Raw genomic sequence first — 20957 nt, 5'->3', positions numbered from 1 at the left:
CATGAGCACATGCCCTCCTGTGGCCATCTGGTAGAGTTGCATGTAATCCTGATGATTTGAAACTCTATTTTGTGAAACTTGAATGCCAGAAACACACCACCACCACGTGGGGATGACATAAAGTCCCAACTGTGCTTCCTAAGCCTGGAGTTGAGGAGGATGGCTGAGAGCCAGGCACAGAGCATGGAGCCAGCAAATGACAGGGCCCCTGCCCCACACCCATTCCTGGGCTCCACACTAAGCTTCATGGTATGAGAGTGGTAACATCTCCTGGCACGCTTAAGCCCAGGGCTGACTACTGTCAAGTCAAAAATCAACATGCTGTGCTGCACCCTAAAAACACCTTCCTATGCTGTGCCTCAGGGCACAGCAGAGAGTATGCCCTTGACCTTCTGGCCTTCTCTACCTGTGCCTAAGGCCATGGGCCCCTTTCTACAGGAGCCTGGCTACCATGAGACTACCTGATAAGCTGAAGTTGGACTGGTGGAGGTTCCTGATGGGTGGGGGTTGGTGTTTGGAAGGTGAAGATTTGGCAGACGGAGCAGGAGCTGCATGTTTGGGTGTAGCTGGCACCTCATACACAGGACCATCGTACATTCCCCTGGAAACACCGTGCAACCCGGAAACCTAAACAGAAAGAGGGAAGGGTCAGGTTAACACGTGTCCGTGCCTCTGCCCTGGCAACAGAGCGGATCTGAGGCCATCTAGCTGTACATCACACATATGCTCGCACAAGCCACACTTGTGTACACACAGACATGTGCCACAGCACAATGTGGATATACATTCACACATATGCATATGCTCCATAGATGGACACATCTGTTCATACACATGCAAACAGAGCTGCATGCTGAAGGACCTCAAGTCATTTCCACACACTTTTCCTTCTACTTCCTCCTCTGCGGGTCCTAAGACCCAGACTACAGCATTCAGGGATCAGTCTTCCCATCTTTACAGAAGTGCATAGGGAGATGAGCAACTGGGGTACGTGACTGGTTAAAAGAGGGAGTGAGGGGGGAAAGACAGGGAGGACAGAGGAGTCCAGGAGCCCCTCAGTGAGTACCTCAAGGGGGCAGACCACCACCATCCTGAGGCAGAGAAGCTGGCAGCCATAGAATTGAAAGGAGGCCCACACAGCCCAGAGCTGAGAAGCGACCCATGGGGCCCCCTGGAGATCCTGCACAGCCCAGAGAACCTCAACGAGGACCAGGAGAGACGGCCTCAGAGAACAGCATTCATCCAGGGAAGTGTACAAGGCCCTCTAGGGGTCGGGGGTGGCAAGAGACCGCACCCTGACCCCAGATCCAGGCGCCTCCTCCAAAGCTGTCCCGCTCAGCTCTGGACCACTTGAAGGACCCCGTTGACCCTGTACCACTCTCCTGTCCCACAGCCCTGTTCCCTGACTGCCAAGGCCTCCAGTGATCTGAGCCCCCTCCTCAGGCGCTGCCACCCTGCTTCTCATCCCTTCCCTCAGTCATCACCTCCTCCTGGGCTCAGAGTGGCCGCAGGTCTGTGCCCCGCTCCTGGCCTGGCTCCTGCCTGCTCCCCAGGCACACGGGCAAGGAACCCTGCCCTCCCCTTATGTAAAATGATGCCTTAGTATTGGGCCAGGTATTTTCTCAGTGACAGTCAGCTGTTCCCACGGGCCTCAGCTGCAGACCAGGTGAAAGGTCTATAGCCCAGCAAGGGAGCTGCTGGCCCTGGGTGTGGGGTGGGCATCCCAGCCATTCTGGTACCCGAGACCCCAGGCCCACTCTGCCCTCCCCAAACTTAGTCTTCCCACCTGATGCACAGTGCCTGTGACGTGTGTCTATCTAGTGCTGCCCTTGTGGCAGAGGCACAGGGAGAGCTGACAGAGGAAGACAATTCCGGGAGCCTAGAGCTGGGGGAGGAGGTGTCTGACTTTCCTGTCTAAATCAGTCGTCCTGCCAGTGAAGTACGAGAGTGGGAGCACACGCATGAACACACACCCACTCATGTACAAACGTGCACGCAATGCATATACACCCCAGTATGCAAGGCACACACCTATCTATATATATGCAGACGTGTTCAGTACATGCAGTAAACACACACACATGCACAGCACACTCAGTGGGCACACACCCACACATAGGCATACATGTATAATATACACAATGGATAAGCGAACGCATACATACATGGGTGCACAATACACAATGGGCACACACAAATACGAGCAATGGACAGATGGGCACACATGCATGCATGCACAGCACGCACAGTGGGTCCATGTGCATGGGTGTTCAATACATGTGACGGACCCAAATGTATAGTACACAAAGTGGACACACAAGTATGCATACATACTACATATAAGGAACAGGGACGGACAGGCAGCATACATAGCTGGTCCCTCTGACACACTGGGCTCATGTGAGTAACAAGTTGCTATGGTGACAGGGAGGACAGCCACAGTAAGGAGTCTCCCTCCTCTGAATCAGACAAGGACAATGCCTGCTCTATGCCTGGCTAGGGCCTTCCGAGGCCAAGTCTCAAGATCTCGGAGAAGGTAGACATGCATCTGGCAGGAGGGATGAGAGGGCTAGGCAGGTCAGGAGGGAGCCAGCCCTCAGGGATACTGGGCTATGCATTCTCACTGTGACGTCTGGGTAACAAGGGCAGTCTTTCCTGGCCCTGAGAATCAGGTTCTAATCTGGGAGACGAGGCCCATGACCCTCCAGCAGGCCATGTGAAGATCCTCCAAGATGATGTAGGACTTGTGAACACCTCTCCCACACACAGGTGTATGCAACACAACCTGCAAGGCCTGCAACCTCCTTCGCCTCGTCTGATGGCCTGGGCTTCAGATCCAAGCCCACTTCTCAGACAAACAAACATGTTCATCAGCTGTGCACAGGACCAAACCCAGTCCCCCAAGAAGCAGTTGGTGCAGCACAAGGGCCCTCCATGCAGGCGCTCACCTTGCTCCTGATCCTGACACGCTGGTAGAGGTGTTCTGGGAACGGCTTCCGAGGGATGAAGCGGCCCATGCCCTTGCTGACACTGATGTTTCCATCTTCAAAAACAATCTTTCCCTGGCTGATGACCACCAGAGGTGAGCCGTGGCACTCCATGCCCTCAAAGATGTTGTATTCCACAGTCTGTGGTTGCAAAAGGCCCAGATTTACTTCTGTACCACACCCAACACTTCCCCTGCGTCAGTATAACACACATAATGTGATGCTCTGTTACAAGCATTTCCCAGTGACGACTTCTTCTCTGTGTAATAGTGCACCGTGTATAGCAGACAGTGAAGAGCTCCTGCTGGTCCTGACAGTTAACACCCACCCTGGACATCTGGAATAGGAGCACTCTCCTCTGCGAACAAGCACTATGGACGTTCTGGCTGTAATGCACATGTCTGTGAGATGATCTTTTGCGGGGGAGAGCTTCCTAAACTAAAATCCAAAGTCAAAGGACATGGGCTTCCCTAAAACACTTGCAGTGGACCAGAAAATCACGTCCCAACTACTGAGCCCAGCCTGCACTACCGGGTGGAAGGAACATTGCACACTTACGGTCTGAGCACAGGGCAAGGCCGCGCTGTCACTGTCTCGACAAGTGAAAAGACAACGGGCCTGTGAGGTGGCTCAGTGGATAGCGACACTTGCTGCCAAACCTAATGACCTGAGTTTGAGCTTTGGGACCGATCTGGTTGAAGGAAAGAACTGACGCCCTCAACATGTTCTCTGACCTCCATATCCCCCCTCAAAAAAATAAAAAAGTCAGCAGAGGATCATGTTCAGCTGCTGAATCCTGCTGCTCTCCCAGAGGACCATCGCTGGCTCCCAACACCCTGCTCACAGCCCTGTAACTCCAGCTCCAGGGGATCCAACTCCCTCTTCTGGCCTCTACAGGCAATGCATTCATGTGCACAAACACACAGTTAGATACACAAATAGTTAAAAAATAAAATCCTAAAAATAATGAAGAAGACAACAGAACCTCTAAAAACCTGCATTTGGTTTGTGACACTTGAAGAGGTACTCAATCCCATTAGGCAGCTGCCACCCTCCAGTGGCTTTTCACCTATTCTTTTTAATTGTGTTTATCGTTTATCAATTATTGCAACAGTGGGTCACGTGTGCCTGAAAACAATCAAATGGTATGAAGGGGATCTGGAAGAAAAGCTTCTCTTTTTACCTCCGACAGAGCTGAGTGCCTTCCTGCTTCTAACTGTCCCCCACAGAAGCGCTGTCTACACATCCTGAGAGTCTTTATTCTACCCCTTACGCCAGAGCTCCTCAGCATTGAGTTCAAGACTGAGAACCCTTTAAAGTTCACAAGCTGCTGATCTGAGTCCCATCATGCACTTGGGCTACCACTGATCTACCCACTTCCCAACATCAAACAAATGTCCCATCGGTGTGATGCATTTGCTAAAACATACTGTGTGTGCCATCTGCAGGTGTGATCATGTGATCTCCATCACCCGAAGAGGTGACACTAGATTCCAGCTCTGGCAACATGGTGAGTCTCCCTGTTGCTGTGACAGTATCCTAGGGGCACACATTACACCCTGGAGTCTGTCTCAGCACCTGGCCTTCTCCATGCTGTGACCTGCAGCCGGTAGTGAGGGCAGGTCTCTTCCCCCAGGCAACACAGGCAAAACCCTTACTGTGCATTGCTTCTGCACACATTCAGTAGTCTCAGTAGTTTCCCACCTTGCAAAAAACCTACCCTTCCTTCAGTAACTGGCAGATCCCCAAACCCAATTCTTGCCCCGAACTTTGTATCTCATACCATGTTTTGGTTTTTGGTTCGGCTACACAGTCAATTTTGGCTACTTTTTTTTTCTGCAGCCTGCTCACAAACAGAACAACCATTCTCTCAAATTTTGTGCCATGATTTCCATTCAAAGCTGTCATTTTAAAAAGGTATGCTGGGGACTGGAGGGATGGCTAAGGGGTAAGAGCACAGGCCACTCTTCCAGGGAACACAATGGCCAGGAATAGATGTGTCTGCCCTGTGTGCAGAGAGAGGGTCAGAGGGAGGAAAGCATGCTTACAGGACCATAACCACAGCCTGGCTTAGCCTGCTCAAAACACCTTCTTGGGATCTCTCCAATAGGAGAAGTGTAAATGGCTGATGCAGCCATGTGGCAGATTTGGGAAAACCCTGCATCATTTTTAACCAGAAACTTCTGAAATGGCCCAAAGGAAAAATTGCCCACCCAAACTAAGAGTGTCATGGATGAACTGGGGCTTACTGATTTATGGCTTTTGGCTGTTATGGTCTTCATCTTGTCTGGGTCCCAGATGACTACATCAGCGTCAGAGCCCACAGCAATCCGACCTTTCCTTGGGTACAAGTTGAAGATCTTGGCTGCGTTGGTGCTGGTGACGGCAACAAACTGATTCTCATCCATCTTGCCGGTAGCCTGCAATCAAAACCCAAACATTGAGGAGAAGGAGAGATGGGCACAGACCTGAGCCTTCCAGTGAGGTCCTCACAGATGGAAACCAGGCTCCGTTGGAGGGCCTGGTCTGATCAGAGCAGGGATCAAAGGAACTGCAGAGGTCTGCTGCACATGAGCCATTGGGAAGGCCTATCAGTGGTTCTAGGCCCACGTTTTATAAAAACTAAAAACTGGGCCCAGGAGATAGCTCAGTCAGTAGTGTTTGCCATACAAGCAGGAGGATCCGAGTTCAATGTCCAACTGATGTAAAAAGTAAGGTAAAGCAACACACATCTGTAATTTTAGCACCGGGGAGGTAAAGACAGGAGGATCCTTGGGGCTCAGTGACCAGCCAGTCTCATACCTACTTGGTGAGTCCTAGGCCAGAGAGGGACCCTGTCTCAAAAAATTAGACGGGAGCTAGAGAGACAACTCAGTGGTTAAGAGCTCTGGTTGTATTTCCAAAGGACCCAGATTCCATTCCCAGCACCCACATGGCAGCTCACAACAGTTGAGGTCTCCAGGACCTTCTCCTGGCCTCCAAGGGCACCAGGCACACATGTGGAACACAGACCTAGCAAGCAGCTCAAACACCCACAACACAAACAATAATAATCAAAAGTAAATAAGTAAATAAGGTGGGGACTGGCAAGATGATGCAGCAGGTAAAGATGCCTCCCACCAAACCTGATTACATGAGTTCAATTCCTAGGACCTGGTAGAAGGCGAGAACTGACTTCCCCAGGCTGTCCTCTGAATTTCACACAATGCACCACGGCCCATGTGCACCCACAAACATGCACACACAAGGATAGACACACAATTTACAGAGCCGTTTCTGATGAACTAAAGCATACTTCCATCCACCATCCACTTTCTATCCTTCACTCAAGGACTATGACATCAGGAGGCGAGGACTATACAGCCTGGGGCTAGTTTCCCAGGAGTCCTCTGTTCCCATCTCTACTTTCAGGTAAGAGAGAGATGGGCCAGGCAGGGTACATCTAGAATCTTCCAGGCAAGAGGCGGGGTGAACTTACCACTGCCTTGTCCCAGACAACAGTCATCCGCTCCTCTATGCCGTTGACACCCTCAGGGATCAGAGTGAAGTTGTCCTTGCCCACAGCTTTCTGGGCAGTACTATAGGGACAGTGGCCACTACCTGTGACCTGCAAGTCTCCACTGGCAAGAGCAGAAAGAAGGCAGAGTCACACTCACTGTGTCTGGCATGGGTCACCCAGCCCAGAAGTGGTACTTCAAGCCCCGGTGGTTCTACGGAAAGTTCTGAAGGAGGCATCAGGCATCAGGAATTTTGTCTCAATATTTTTTCTCTGGTGTTTGGAATTGAACTCACGGTGTATCACATGCTAGGCAAGCACCCTACCAGTGATCTATGTTCCCACCCCTGTTGCAACAGATAATAATACAGTCAGCCATCCAAAGTCAGCCTGTCAACTCAAAGCCTGCTGGTCCATGCCTAGGTCCTATATATCAGGAACCTCCCATCTTCAACCTGAGTCTGACATCTCCACATGTCACAGGAGAGTCACCCACACTGATATGTGTCTCTTAGAGTGAGGTTACTGGCCTATGGCAGCTGGGGCTTCTGTGCTGGGCTCCCAGAACAAATACTATCGTAGGTAATAGCTGAGTGACACAGAACTCTGGGTTTGTCATTTGGTCCCTTGAGAGTTGGGAAGCAAGGACCGTTGGATGTATCCAGAACCTGAACCTGGAGACTAGTATCAGTGAAGACAGGGCTGTGACTTGGTGCTTGTAAATGCAGGCTGAAGCTGTCCTCTACATTATAGTATTAGGATATGTAAGTCACTCAGATGCCAGACATGTGCCTAAGAATTGTCCTGCTTAGGACTGTCTGTACTTAGATGTTTAGCAAACCCACATCACACACTTGCTGTGTGTCTGGAATGATGTGAAGCCATGGTGATCGTCAACAGACCGTGGCATGGTGGGTGTAGAAACAAGACCACAGCAGGTTGGACAGGAGTGTTGCAGGTGAGCTGAGCTGCCATGTTAAATCTGATGACCAGAAGACACCTCTCTGAGAAGGAAGCTTCCAGCAAAGGTCTGGAAGCAGCAAATACCAACCGAGAGACACATGAGAAAGTGCTAGGCAGGGGGTGGAGTGCAGAGGCCCTGAGACACAGTGCTTTCTTGGGGGTGTCGCTGTCAGCCCAAGACTCTTAAGCTGGGCAGAGAGCGCCAAGGGCAGAGGTGAGGTAAAGTCAGCCTGGAGAAAGACCAGGTGAGAGTCTAGTCAAGGAGTGAGGTCCAGGTCATGCTCTGCCCTCTGGACTCCACTTTGGGAGGAGAAATCATGGGGGTGTTCTCTTTGGTCCCCCTGATATTAAAGTGCCTAAGCACAAACGGTGAATAGGGATGGCATCCGTGGAGGCAAGCGGCACCAGCACACTGAGCCAGAGTGGCCATGACTAAGGGTGCAAGACATCATCAGTTTCCGTGGACTATAATCATGTTTCTTGCTTTTTCTGAGTTGGCCAAGACTGTAGGACAGCAGATCCTGGGGAGATGTGAACTCTTTTTGTAGTTTGAAGAAGTAAGTGTCAGACTTTCATAAGCTCTGGGCTTGGGCACTGAGTCGGCTCTTGAATTCACCAGCAAATAGTGTCTGCGTCATGTTGGGAGAGAGATTTCCACATGGTGCATACCCCAGATTCTCCTTGTTCACACACACACAGTTCCTTATATTAGGAAGTCTTGTCTTATCCCCAAGTCCAGCCTCCTCCACGGAGCCCCAGCCATCTACCCTTTCCAGGACAATCTGTCCTCCTTAGCTTACTGTGTGGTCTTGCAAAGCCCTCTTCTCTCACGCTGACTATGGAAGGGATTGCAGGGCTGTGCTCTACTATGTGAAGAATACTATACTTTACCAGTGACGGTGACTGCTTTTCAGATGAACTTCCTTTCATCTGTACTGAGCCACAGCTAGCCCTGTATGAGCAGGCATTGACTGTGCACGTGGCCAATGAGCAAGCTGAGTGAGACAGGGAGTCCTTACATCCACTGTGACAAGCCCAAGATGACAGGACCAGTAAGTGGCCAAGGCAAGACTTGAATCCTGGTCTCTCATCCCTGGTCCTGGAGGTTACCAACGGCACCTAACTTCCTGTGCACACAGCAAGTGCATAAACAATGCTGAGCTGGTGGGAGGAGGTGCTCAATAAGTGAACAATCACTAGGTGAAACACACCCGTAGGTCCAGGAAGAATTGCTATAAACAACATGGAGGACTGTTTTCTAAGCATAGACCCCAAGCCTCCCTTCTCTAGTAAGTCTAACTAGCCTGTGGTTTCCAGGTGCAGACTCTAGCCACAACCCCAGCCCTGCCTCCCCGTCCCCATGGCTCTCACCAGGCCAGCAAGGAGGTCAAGTAGTCAGGAGTGGTGGGGTCTGGACTCAGGGGAGGGGAGGTCACAAATGCAGCCGCCTTCGCCCAGTTCTTGCTCCAGTAGTGGGTGCCATCGGTCCCCAGGCTGGCAGCTATGGGCTCACCAAAAACAAGAGGGCCTTAAAGAGGCAAACACAAGGAGTGTGGTTATAGCCAACAGTGTCCACGCTGGCACCAAAGGAGGGTCTGCGGCAGAGGAGACTGACTAGAAGCCAATGGCCTGGCATCTTCCTCAGGGGCAGCACCACATAGTGCCCCTTACTGTCAACGCCCAATTCTGTATCCAATTAGGGCAGCTGACCTAGGCCAGCACTCATCTATCCCAGCTCCTGCTGTCCCTGTACTGTGGTCTGTGGGACAAATGCCTTCCTTCTTCCCAACCCACAACTGGCTCTTCTCTCAGGCTATGTGGTAACCCTGAGCATAAGCTCCCAGTGTGAGTCCTGGACAGAGCCCAGGAGAGGGGCAAGCTAGGTGGAGAGCCCAGGGAGTAGCCCCACAAAAAGGGAGACAGGATGCAGGAGGATCTGCAGGCCATTCCTGACTAATCATCAGTGTGTGTGAAACCCAGAGAAAGGCTCTAAAGCCAGCAAGGTGCCACACGATCTCATCCGGTTGCTGGAAGCAGGGATTGTCACAAATGAAGAAGCTGAGGTCAGAGCTTGTTGGGGACTTGCAGAGGTCTCTGACAGGTGGCACACTAGCAGTCAAATCTAAAACCAACTCCGTACTGTGCAACCCCAGACCACCCCTTCAGAACACTAGAGGCCATAGGCTACCAGCTCCTGGCAACCTCCGCTCTGGAGAAAACGTGGGCATCCTTCCGTCGCCCCTCAGGAGGATAAGCACCACCTGCCTTTCTTCCTGGCCAGCGCGATGATGTCCGCTGCACTCTTGCTCATGACCTTCGTGATATACACAGGGCAATTGATCCGGCCTGCAATGGCAATCGCCCGGAACACGGCTTCGGCCTCCAGCTGGGGACACAGCAAATACAAAGGTCACGGGAGGAAGGGGGCAGCCACCTCCGGACCCATGTCCCTCTTCTTGACTGTCCCCAACAGGGAAATCTTCCACTTTACAGGAGGAGGGGAAAACATATGAGGAGTGAGAAAAGTTAAAAGGAGTCCGGTGGGAGAACTGGAGATAGAGCGATGCCCTGCGCTTGTTGAGAAACACTACACAGGCTGAGAGGGGGCCACTGTACCAAAAGGCACACAAATGGTCATGGCAAATGACTGACCCCATGACATTGGGGCACAGCCATGGCCCACAATGCCTTCTCATTCACCCACTGAACCTGATTCATTTCATCTCAGCCTCCTCTAGACCAGCCATGTTCTTGGGATTAGCAAGCCAAAACACCTGCTGTGACTTCTATTTTGGGGTTTTTAATTTACAACCGCTCAAGGCACGGCCCTGAAAGAAGAATGATTCGACAAGACACTAGGGAACTCTTCAGTCCATTTTCCTGTCACCAATATATACCAAGTCCTCAGTGAAGATTCTCCCAAGTCAGGACACTTGGGTGTGTGCAGGGTCCAGGGGTGATGCTCCCGGACCCTGGCATAGGCGAGGCCTTTTGTGGCCTCTCTGGTTGCATCCTCCAGAGCCCTGGGAAGGGGTAGGGAGAAGGGAGTGGAGTGGAGAGGACAGAGCAGGGGGAAGTGGGAGGGGCTGGGTGCAACTGTTCTGTTCCAGCTGAAGGGCTCTGGAGTGAGCACTTGGCAATTACAGATCGCAGAGTGGGGAGTCCTTACCTCCTCAGGTCTGCTCAGAGCATGCCCCTCAGGACCGGTGATGCCCATCTCCAAGATCCGCTTTTGTTCCTAGGAGGCAATCACCAAAGAGCCGGAATGAGGGAGCTGAGAGGAACCACTCTTCCAACCCCTGCTGGCAGATGAGGCCAGGATGAGGAGGTTCCCACAGGCCAGCCAGTGGACTTCCCACTCTACCAGCCCTCCCCTCCATTTGTCCATGCCCATCCTGTGCCCACCCTCAGCAGTATCTGTGTTGTTCTACAACTCCAGGAACTGACGAGAGGAAGCACAAGGTCTGTCTCCTCAAAACTCAATGGTGGCTTGGCCCCCATGTCAGGGTGCTAGGAAATGAGAAAGCCAGTGAGGGGTGATGGGCACCAAGAGATACTGATGCTTTCCTGTGGGGTGGGCTTTCGTCTCAGGAAGAGACTCGTTCTGACAAGAGTGATTTTCACAACACCCAGACCTCTGCACACACCTGCTTTTCTTCCCGGGTTTTCCCCACACCTGCCTGGGCCCTCACCAGAAGCTCCTCAGAGCCTGGTAGTTACCACACTCCTGGACCTCCAGAACGATGAGCCAGAACTATACCTCTTTCTTTCTGGGGAGTGGGTCAGTTCCCCCTGAGGCAGGATGTCACCAGACAAGCAACCACCGTCCTCCACCTCCTCCCTCATGCCCCCTATAAACTCTCTCCCCATCTTCCAGTTTGCTGATGGAAGAAGCTGTCAGTCTTCCTCCTCAGAAGCCAAACAGAGGCCAACATCACACTTGCTGATCTCCAGAATGGAGACCGAAAATAAGCCTTTCTAGAAGTGTGGTGGCTATGTTTGGATGTCAACTTGACTAAATCTAGAATTAACTAGAACCCAAGCAGCTGGGTGCACCTGTGAGGGATTTTTCTTTATGAAATCATCTGAAGGGAGAAGACCCACTTCAATCTGGGCCACCCCTTCTGGTGGCAGCCTATACAAAGAACACAGAAGAAGAAAGATTTTGCTCTTCGCCTGCTTGCCCTCACTCTTCCTGGTGTGTCTACTCCTTCACTGGCATCAGAGCCTACTTCTTTGGGATTCCAGCATGTACTCAAGACCATTTGAGAATCCAGCCTCCTGGACTGAACAACTACTGGATTCTTGGGCTTTCCCTTGGTAGATAGACATCGTTGGACTAGCTGGACCACAGCATCTAAACCATTCATTTGATTTACTATGTTATATATGACATATATAATGTGTCAGTCATTCTATATGTTCTGTTCCTCTAGGGAACCCTGACTAATACAAGGAGCTTGGGGAGATGGCCCAGTTGGTAAAGTGATTACTGTGCAAACATAAGAATGAGTAAAACCCTCAGAATCCACATTTTTAAAAAGAGGCCGCGTGCACATGGCACCCTTTCCTTACTTGCAGAACAGTTTTGTTCAGAACCTCACAATGCAGAGGAGAAAACAGGTCCCAGAAGCCAAGTGCCTTTCCAGTAGGCACACTGCATACAAGCAAACATCTCTTATCTTCCCATGTGATATGACACCCAGTGCTCAGCTCCACCTTTCCCCACCCAGTCATTTCACTAATAGAGGATGTGCCCCTCTTTTACAGTCTACTTTGTAAGGGGACCCCTTTATGGCAGGAAGGAGAACCTTGTACCACTCACCTGAGCTATCAAGTCTCCATTTTCTGCGTGGACTAAGACCACAGCTCCCAGGCCCTTAAGGAAGGTGAAGGCTTCGTACAGCTAAAGAGGAGGAATGGGGCTGGTGAGAAACCAAGGTGCAGCAATCCATGTCTTTAAAAGGCTGCTCCTCTGTTTACTCCTGCAGCCTCTGCAGACCCCATGGGTCTTCCAGATCAAGAGGCAGGAGGTTGGGTGGAGCCAAACAAGACTGCTGCCCCCAAGACACGTGCATGCAGGTATGGGTGGGGGGACTCAGAGGCAGGAAGCACCTTGGAAGACCCCCAACCTGAAGCCCACAGCTGACATCCACACCAGAGGCCTCAGTGGATCAATGTAAGAAAGAAGCATTAGTCAGAATTCCATCCATGTGTTACACACTACTACTTCCATGAGCCCCAACCAACTTCCTCCTTCTAGATACCCTGGATATCTGCATCAAAGGCCTTGAGGATCCTAAATAAGTTGTTATCTGCTCCAAGGTGCTTCTTTGGAGGGCAGGGCATCGAAAGGCCACCATCGGCCCAATTCTGCAGTAATAGCCAATGAGCAATTCCTAACCATCCTTAGATTTCACTTGTATTAAATCACTCAGCACTCTGACAATCTCTGTAAGGGTGGGGAGAGTATAAGCCTGAAGCCCAGAGATGGTGGGTAAGATGTTCCCAGCTGCCCAGCAAGCAGTAGGTATGGCAGGCTGGCACTGGTGCCCACAATTTTCTCTAGGAGGTAGAGGGGATCTGATGGTGGAGGGAGGGTGCGAGCAGAAAGCCCACCCTTGGAAACACACTGTGGTGACTTCATCAGTTCCTTGAACCCTGGGCCAGAGATCTAACATCCTTCTGATGAGAAAACAGACTCTGAATTCCTCAGTGCCTTGCATCTGCTTGAAGGAGGCCACAGCTTGCCTCTGCAAAGCCTGTGTGCGATGGTTCCCAGCCTCCCCTGAACCCCAAGGAAACTGTCCAGCCTGCAGAAAATACATCCATATGCAGAAGGCAACTCCCAAATGTCTACAATGGGCTCCAAGCAGCTGCGTGTTAATAAGCTGCCCAGAGAATGCTGGGGAAGAGCTATGTGAGGGATACTCCACCAAGGATCCTAGGCTTCAAACCGCCATCTCTCTCTAGGTAGGAACAACGGTAGAGGAGGGAAAATGGGCACATTGCATTTAATGCTGGGAGTGAGACCTGAGCCCAGGCTTTAAAAGTCCCCTGCTCATCACAGCTACTTCCAGCCTGTACAGGTGAAAAGAAGCAGCTTGCTGCAGGGCTTACCTGGCTGTCGGACATCTGGTACAGGTCCTTATATGCCATGTAGACTTGGAAGGAGTTGACACCTATCACGAGATAAGATGGAGAAAAGCATGTTTGAGTCGAGATGAAGGTCTTTGCAGTAAGTCAATGACCAGGTACACTGTAGCAACTCTCAGGAGAGAAGATGCCATAAGGTCCACAGTAGGGCATCCAACCCAGCCTAGGGATGGTAGGCAGTATCTGGAGCCTTCTGGGAAAGATCAAACCTGAGCTGGATCTGAAGGTAAAGGAAGGAGGAAGGGGGTAGAGAAGGAAGAGACTGGGAACTGTGCAAGGGGGAGGGGTGCATGGTAGGAATAACCTCCTTTCTAGAAACTGTCTTCCTCCAGCTGAAGCAAAGGGAGCATGTGCTTCCTGGTCGCATTTTTTTTAAATTGTAATACAAATACACAAGGTGATTTCCAGTGCCATAATTAGTTCAAACCACACTCTGGTGCATGGCACACACAACATGCAGTCAACTGCTAGGTCTAGTGCATAAGTCTTCCCCCACTAGGGGGTGCCATGGAGCACATTCAGTCACGGACAGACTCTTAAGAACAGAGAGGACATGGGCACTGGGAAGGAAGGCTGGGGAATCCTGCCAGGAGGAGGGTGCTGAAGACTCTAGGCAGAGCATAGGTAGGCATGAATTTAAAAAGACAGAAAGGACAGGACTTGAACGTGAGGAGCAGTTTGGGGGAGCACAGGACAGACAGGAGAGAGCTTGTCTCTTATTCCTCTTCAAGCTTTCTGAGGATAAAGTATGCCTAAGAGATCACTTTGCCTTGCTCATCTGGGACCTGTGATGTGTGACTCAGGTTTGTAGGTAGAATATGAAAACATTAGGAGAAGAGAAAAAAAAAAAAAGAGTCTGAGGCAAAGTATTAAAGGGAATGAGACTTCTTTTACACTCAGCGACAGAGACAAGCCAGAGACTTCTGGTGTGCAGAAAACGACCGTCACAAAAATTCCTTCTCTTAAAATAACCAGAAAAATTAGAAATGAAAATTGTGCTCTAAGATTAGTATAAAAATGTCAATGACTAATCAAGTACACTCAAGTAAAAATATCGCAATTAGTACACGTATAAGGGAAAGCACAAATATGGTGGTTAAGAGACTGCATTCCTTGCAGAGAGGGGCGCTTCTGAAAATATAAAACCTCAATACATTCATAGACACAGAAGCAATACCACTGTCATCATCAACATCCAGGTTCTTCTGGAGCTGGAAACTCAGACACTGGCTCTCCGCTATGGTTTGAATGTGATGTGTGCTCGTGTGCTGGGGGCCAGGCTGCCAGCTGGTGGACTTTGGGGTCATGACTGGATCCTGAGGGCTCGGACATCCATCCATTCATGGAGGATGCACCTTGTGCCCTCCCCTTTCTCCTCTCACCGTTTCCTGAGGGGGTGAGTGGCTCCGCTCCACCACACGGTCCCCATGACGTTCTGCCTTGCCACAGGTACAACAATGGAGCAACTGGTCTTGGCTGGAACCTCTCCAATTGCAAAGAAATAATGATTTTCTCTCTGTAAACTGTTTCAAGTTCCTAGCCTCAGTTCATGGTCTGGGTTAGGGAAAGACAGGTTCACTGAGTGCTATAACTCACGATGGAGCTGGGCCAGGGGCTACTGGATGGGCAGGAAACCCAGTATGGCATCTGTGAAGGGCTTTCCCCAGGGAGCACAGCTCAGCTGAAAACAGAACTCAGAAGAGACAGAAGGGTACTTCAGGGAGTTGACAGGACAGGAGGGGAGGACATGGGACAGGAAGGGAGAGGATCAGGCTCCCTGTGCAGGAACCTTGAGTTGTTCCTGCAAGTCACCAGTCAAGAAAAGGAATTGGCTCTCCAGTCTTGGGGAACAGTGTCATGAATAGCCAAATCTAAGCAACATCCTCTCCTTAACATAGTGTGGTAGTCACTTGCCCCGGAAGAACAGACAGCTCCTGTGTTCACTCCCTTGCCCTCCCCATGTCCTTTCTCCCTGTCACAAACATACATGAGCCTCTTGGTACACAGAACCTGACTCAGACCACAGAGTGAGGACAGTGAGATCGCGATGGCAGGTTCCCTTATGATGACTGTGTGTATAGTTAGAGTCACAGCAGCCACCATGGAGGGACTATGCCTTCCTGCCAGCAGGGCACACAGACACAGGGAATCTGTGATAAGAGGAAAGGGGACTATCGGAGAGTCACACGGGGAAAAACCCACACAAAAAGTGAGCATAATTAGTGATTGAAAAAGTGTGATAAAAGCCACAATGACACCCTGGCTTGAAATTAGCAAGGGCACCACAAATGCAATGGCACCCGGTGGTGTACCATGCAGGAGCCAGGGACTCTGATGTGGGCTATGCCTGCAGGGATGGGAGCATCTTTCAAGAAATCAATTGGCCATAAGAGCCATGGTCCCAGCAAATGTTAAATCTTTCACATTTCATAATTTAATTTCTCAGCATATAAGGAAATTATAAAAATTGCAAACTAATGTTTTTGTATGGAGATGCTCACCAGAACACCATTTATAATAAAACAAACAGAAAACCTAAATGCCCACTAAAAAAGAAAATAGCTGAGCAAATTAGCCATTGCATTTCATAAACAGCACTATTAAAAAGCTACTGGTGGAGGGCAATGTCACTCATAAAACATTAAGTGAAAAGAAAGATTCCAAATGACAGCAACTGCACACCATATAAGGGAAAAAGTTGCTGACACAGACAGGAAATTGAAGGCAGAAATGCTTAACTAATGTCACATTGCAATCAGAAGCAGAACCAGAGGGGGAAATGTTTGCTTTTCTGATCTTTATGTATTAGAAGCAATGATACTTTTATAATGAGAAAACATAGCCTGTATTGTAAACATTAAAAGTGTATCCCAGCACCCCTTGCGTCCCCTGCAGTACAGGTATGTGCTCTCTGGAAGGTACCCTTTGAACTGACCACTCCTGTCCTGGCTTGTTCTATTCTGCCGGTCTTCGCTTCCCTTCTGTCTGTCTGACCCATTCCACACAATGCAATGAACAACTGAAGATGTCTGTGATGGGGAGAGGGTCACCTGGTGGGGGCCTGAACAGTGGGGTCCAGGGAGGATACAGAGATGTATGGCCACAAAAGTTACTCACAGAGCCAGATAGACAACCAGTGTTCTAGAAACAAAGAGCAACGAAAAGGATGTGCCCCACAAGGCCAGAGTCAGCTTTCAGGTATTCAAGGAGTAAAGCAATTATGACAGGCTAGGGGGAAATTGCTCTGCTGAGCGGGGTCTTGAGAGACAGCATTTGACAGGCAGAAAAGGGACATTCCTGTGGAGAAAATGGCTCGAGCAGAGGCCAGCAGTGAGGCAGGTGGCAGGGGATTGCAGCCATGGTGACAAGTGTCAGGAAGAATAAGGATAGAGCAGCAAAGGCCTCCACAGCAGGCTGTAGAGACAGGACTTATTCTGTGGGCTAGGAATGCTTTCTCGAGGCTTCATGGGGTACAGGACAGACTCTGAAAAGGGAGCGTCCCCTTCCATCACTTAACACAAGTGTGTGGCTCTATGCTGGGCTCATGGAGAGGGTGAAGGGATTCTACGGCCCATTTGGGGCTTTCACTGACCTTTGTCCTGCACCAGCACCTCCAGCTCCTCCCGAACACCATCATACCAGCTTGTGATGTCGACGTGAAGGGAATAGTCACAGCAGGACTTGGTGTCTGCTGCTTCATGCCACTTCTCAAAGGAAGTCAACAGGCTGGACCCAGGTTCAGGAACAACATGGTCAACTGAGACAGAGAGACATATGTCATGATGCTTAGAACCCAAACTGTTCCAACAGTGGCCACATCACCCCCACTCCCACCCCATCAATATTACCATCATTACCACAATCATCAATCAACACTATCACCATCATTCCCATCCATATCACCATACAACCACCACCACCACCATCATCACCATAACCATCACCACCATCAGCCCCAACACCACTATCACCATTACGGTAACCAACACCACAATCATAACCCACAGCCATCAACATATTCCCACCATCATGCCCACGATGATTACCACCATCACCACCGTAATGGTTTAAATGAGATGTCCTCCATAAACCTCAGGCATTTGAATACTCATTACCCATTTGGTGGCTCTTTGAGGAAGAGTAAGCAGGTGTGGCTTGCTGAAGGAGGTACGTAACTGGGGGTAGGATTTGTGGTTTTAAGAAACTGCTACCTTTTCTAATGTGTTCTTTGCCTCCTGCTTGCAATCAAGACTCAAGCTCTCGGCTATTCCTGCCATCATGCCTTCATTCTGCCATCAAGGACACTAACGCTCTGGAACCATAAGTCCAATTAAGCACTTTCTTTTATAAGGTGCCTTGGTCATGATATTTTATCACACCAATAGAAAAGTAACTGAGACAGAAACTGGGACCAGGTCATGGGGATTTGCTGTAACAGCTCTGACACTGTCGCTATTTGGAGGAATTTGGTGGATGACTGAGACTTGGGACTAGAAAAGCAAATGAACGCTGTAAGCAGAGTTTAATACACCCTCCTAATAGAGTGTGGGAGACAGCAGTGCTGATAGCAGTGTGGAGGCCCAGCTCAAGAGAGGAGCGAGGACTTGGACAGCCACAAAGAATCTGCCCGTCATCTGCTGTTGTCCTAAGAATTTTCCTGAAGCTACATTGAAAAGTAGTAGAGGAATTTCTTTGGTGAGAGAGATTTCAAGACAGTCTAATATTGACTCTGTCGTGTGGTAATTAGTAATCGCTCTTGGGCAAGTCTACAATGAGGAAGAGGAAGTAAGGCAAAGAGAAAAACAAATATGCAGTGTGAAAAGAGCACCAGGAAATTTGATGTTGGATCCAAGGCCTGTACTCAAAGAGATGAGGAAGTCAGGGAGAAGCCCGATCTGAATTGGAATAGAGGGAGGGATGCCTTAGACCCCACCCAGCAAGGGCTTTCACCTCAAGAGAAGAAAAGGACTAATGGGTTTTAAAAGCAACAGCAAACCTGAACTGTTGCAAATGTGATCCAAGGGGGCCAGGGTTGACCCCAAATTGGCAGCTAAACTTAGCAGTGTCTTCCATGTGGCTCTGGCTTGAGTCATGAAGGATACAGGAGTAAAGGGGTGTGGAATGTTCCTCTGAGGTTAAGGAGAGCCACTGAGGTCATGTGTGTGGCATGCATAGTCCCTGCACAGCAGCTCTGAGAGGCCATCTTGTGAAGCTATGGAAGTAAAGCCTGCATTGAATTAGAGACCCCAAGTTGTTGGCATGCCTGAGCCACAGAATATCTGCCAAGGAACCAGCCCAAGACAGAGGAGTATGCTGCACCCAGCAAAGCTGAAGGGGTGGAGCCATCTAAGCCCTTTGACATCAGACACGGAGCTACAGGAATTGGAGTTTGCTCTGCTGGGTTTCAGTCTAGCATTGATCCAATATTTCCTCACTATGGCCCCATTCCTCTCTTTTGGAATGGTAATGTACATCCTGTGCCATTGTATGTTGGAAGTATGTGATTTGCTTTTTTATTTTACAGGGGATTACAGTTAAGAGACTGACTGTCTTAAATATCAGAAGAGATTTTGAACTTTGAACTTTTACATTATTGTGACTGTGAAAGACTATGAGGAGTTTTGAAGCTGAACTAAATGCATTTTTCATTACAATATGGCCACAAGCCTCTGGGGACCAGGGAGTGGAATGTGGTACTCTGAAGGAGATGTTCCACATAAGACTTGAGTATTCAGATACACAGTCCTCAGATGGTAGAACTGTTTAGGGAGGATTAGGAGATGTGGCCTCATTGGAGGAGGTGTGTTACTGGGGACAGGATTTGAGGTTTCAAAACACTCACCCCATTCCCAGTGTGCTCTCTGCCCCTGCTTGCAGATCAAGATGTGAGCTCTCAGATGTTTCTGCTCTGCCATCAAAGACTCTAACCCTCTGTAATTAAGCCCAGTTAACTCTTTCTTCCATAAGATACCTTGGTCATGCTGCTTTAGCACAGATAGAGAAAAAAACCCAAGTAACCAAGAACACTATCATCACCATCATCACCACAACCATCATCATTACCATCATCTTCATCACAATCATGGCCACATCAATATCACCACCCCATCACCCATCATTATGTCTGTTTATATCAACACCACTACTAACACTATTATCATCATTATCACCATCAAAATTGTGTCCACTGATATCATCACTATCATCATCACTATAATCTCCATCACTATAGATACCAGGCCCCACCATTAGGAATCTGAATAGAGTCTCTGACTATAACAAGGAGTTCCATTGTAAAGCCCGGACTGCAGGTAGGGAAGCTGAGGCTCCTCAAGGCTGAGTCCTGGTCCATCCCTGTGCAGTTTCTGAGGATCGATTCCAAGCTCACTCTGATCCAAAGCCTGGTTTCATCCACTCTCCTAGCCATTAGAAGAGATAGCCCTGACTTGTCTTGTCAGCCAAGCCACACCCTCCTTGTTCTGGCAGTTCAAACGTATGACCCTGCCGGCAGCTGCCTTATGCAGCCTCTTGCATGCAATGCAGGGATAGGTACCGCAGGGAAGCTGGAAAATGAGATGCCTGGGATTGAAGGGCTTACCAAATGAACATTGTAACCAACTCTTGCCTTTTTAAAGAAAGCCTCAGGATCCAAACTAAAGCAAAGCAGGGAGAGCAGAGTCTGAGGCCAGAGGGGATCCCAGGGCCAGGGAGACTGCAATGGTCTGCCATGCATTGGGAGTACCTCCCTCTCTCTCTTAAAAAGACACCAAGCAGCCAGGCAGTGATGGCACACGCCTTTAATCCCAGCACTCAGGAGGCAGAGCCAGGCGGATCTCTGTGAGTTCAAGGCCAGTTTGGTCTACAGAGCGAGATCCAGGACAGTCACCAAAAACTACACAGAGAAATCCTGTCTTGAAAAAACAAAACAAAACAAAACAGAAAAACAAACAAACAAAAAAGACATCAAGTATACTCTGAACAATGGAATAGGAATTTCCTCCCCATAACAACCATCAGTCTTAGGTTCTATTCAGTCACGCTCTCCTTATGCCCAGGTAGGTGGCTAGAAAGACCTGTCCAACTTGAACTGGTTTGGGGTGCATGTACAGTAAGGCAAACTATGTTCTCAAAGGAAACTTTTAGAGAGGATCTCCCATTTACCACCTTATGCCTGTGCATGCTTGGGAGTGTATATGATTAGAATCAAATGCGTTATGGGGAGGGATATGTGTAACAGAAAAATAATTATGTGAACTAATCTATCAATCAAAATAGAATCACCCTCACTATGTCCCTTAATAACAAAACTCTTTGAACCCCCATAAAAAGAAGCCCTGGACAATAACAGGGCCCTT

At 49.6% G+C, this 20957-nt stretch overlaps 1 protein-coding gene across 1 annotated transcript in view; it reads right to left on the bottom strand.

Annotated features, from left to right (window-relative positions):
- The window catches only part of Crmp1 (collapsin response mediator protein 1), a 52956-nt gene that overhangs the window by 2539 nt on the left and 29460 nt on the right, over positions 1-20957 (bottom strand). Inside the window, exons 4-13 of the mRNA XM_059275035.1 lie at positions 17195-17359; positions 13567-13628; positions 12272-12352; positions 10616-10684; positions 9712-9832; positions 8818-8974; positions 6466-6607; positions 5237-5407; positions 2949-3128; positions 462-627 (exon numbers count right to left, since the gene is read on the bottom strand). Coding sequence (XP_059131018.1) covers positions 462-627; positions 2949-3128; positions 5237-5407; positions 6466-6607; positions 8818-8974; positions 9712-9832; positions 10616-10684; positions 12272-12352; positions 13567-13628; positions 17195-17359 — 1314 coding nt within the window. The remainder of the gene's footprint in view (positions 1-461; positions 628-2948; positions 3129-5236; positions 5408-6465; positions 6608-8817; positions 8975-9711; positions 9833-10615; positions 10685-12271; positions 12353-13566; positions 13629-17194; positions 17360-20957) is intronic.

This window comes from Peromyscus eremicus, chromosome 10 (genome assembly GCF_949786415.1).
Source record: "Peromyscus eremicus chromosome 10, PerEre_H2_v1, whole genome shotgun sequence".
Lineage (NCBI taxonomy): Eukaryota > Metazoa > Chordata > Mammalia > Rodentia > Cricetidae > Peromyscus > Peromyscus eremicus.
Note: the sequence above shows the minus strand (reverse complement) of the source record. Positions and strands in the feature narration are given on the sequence as shown.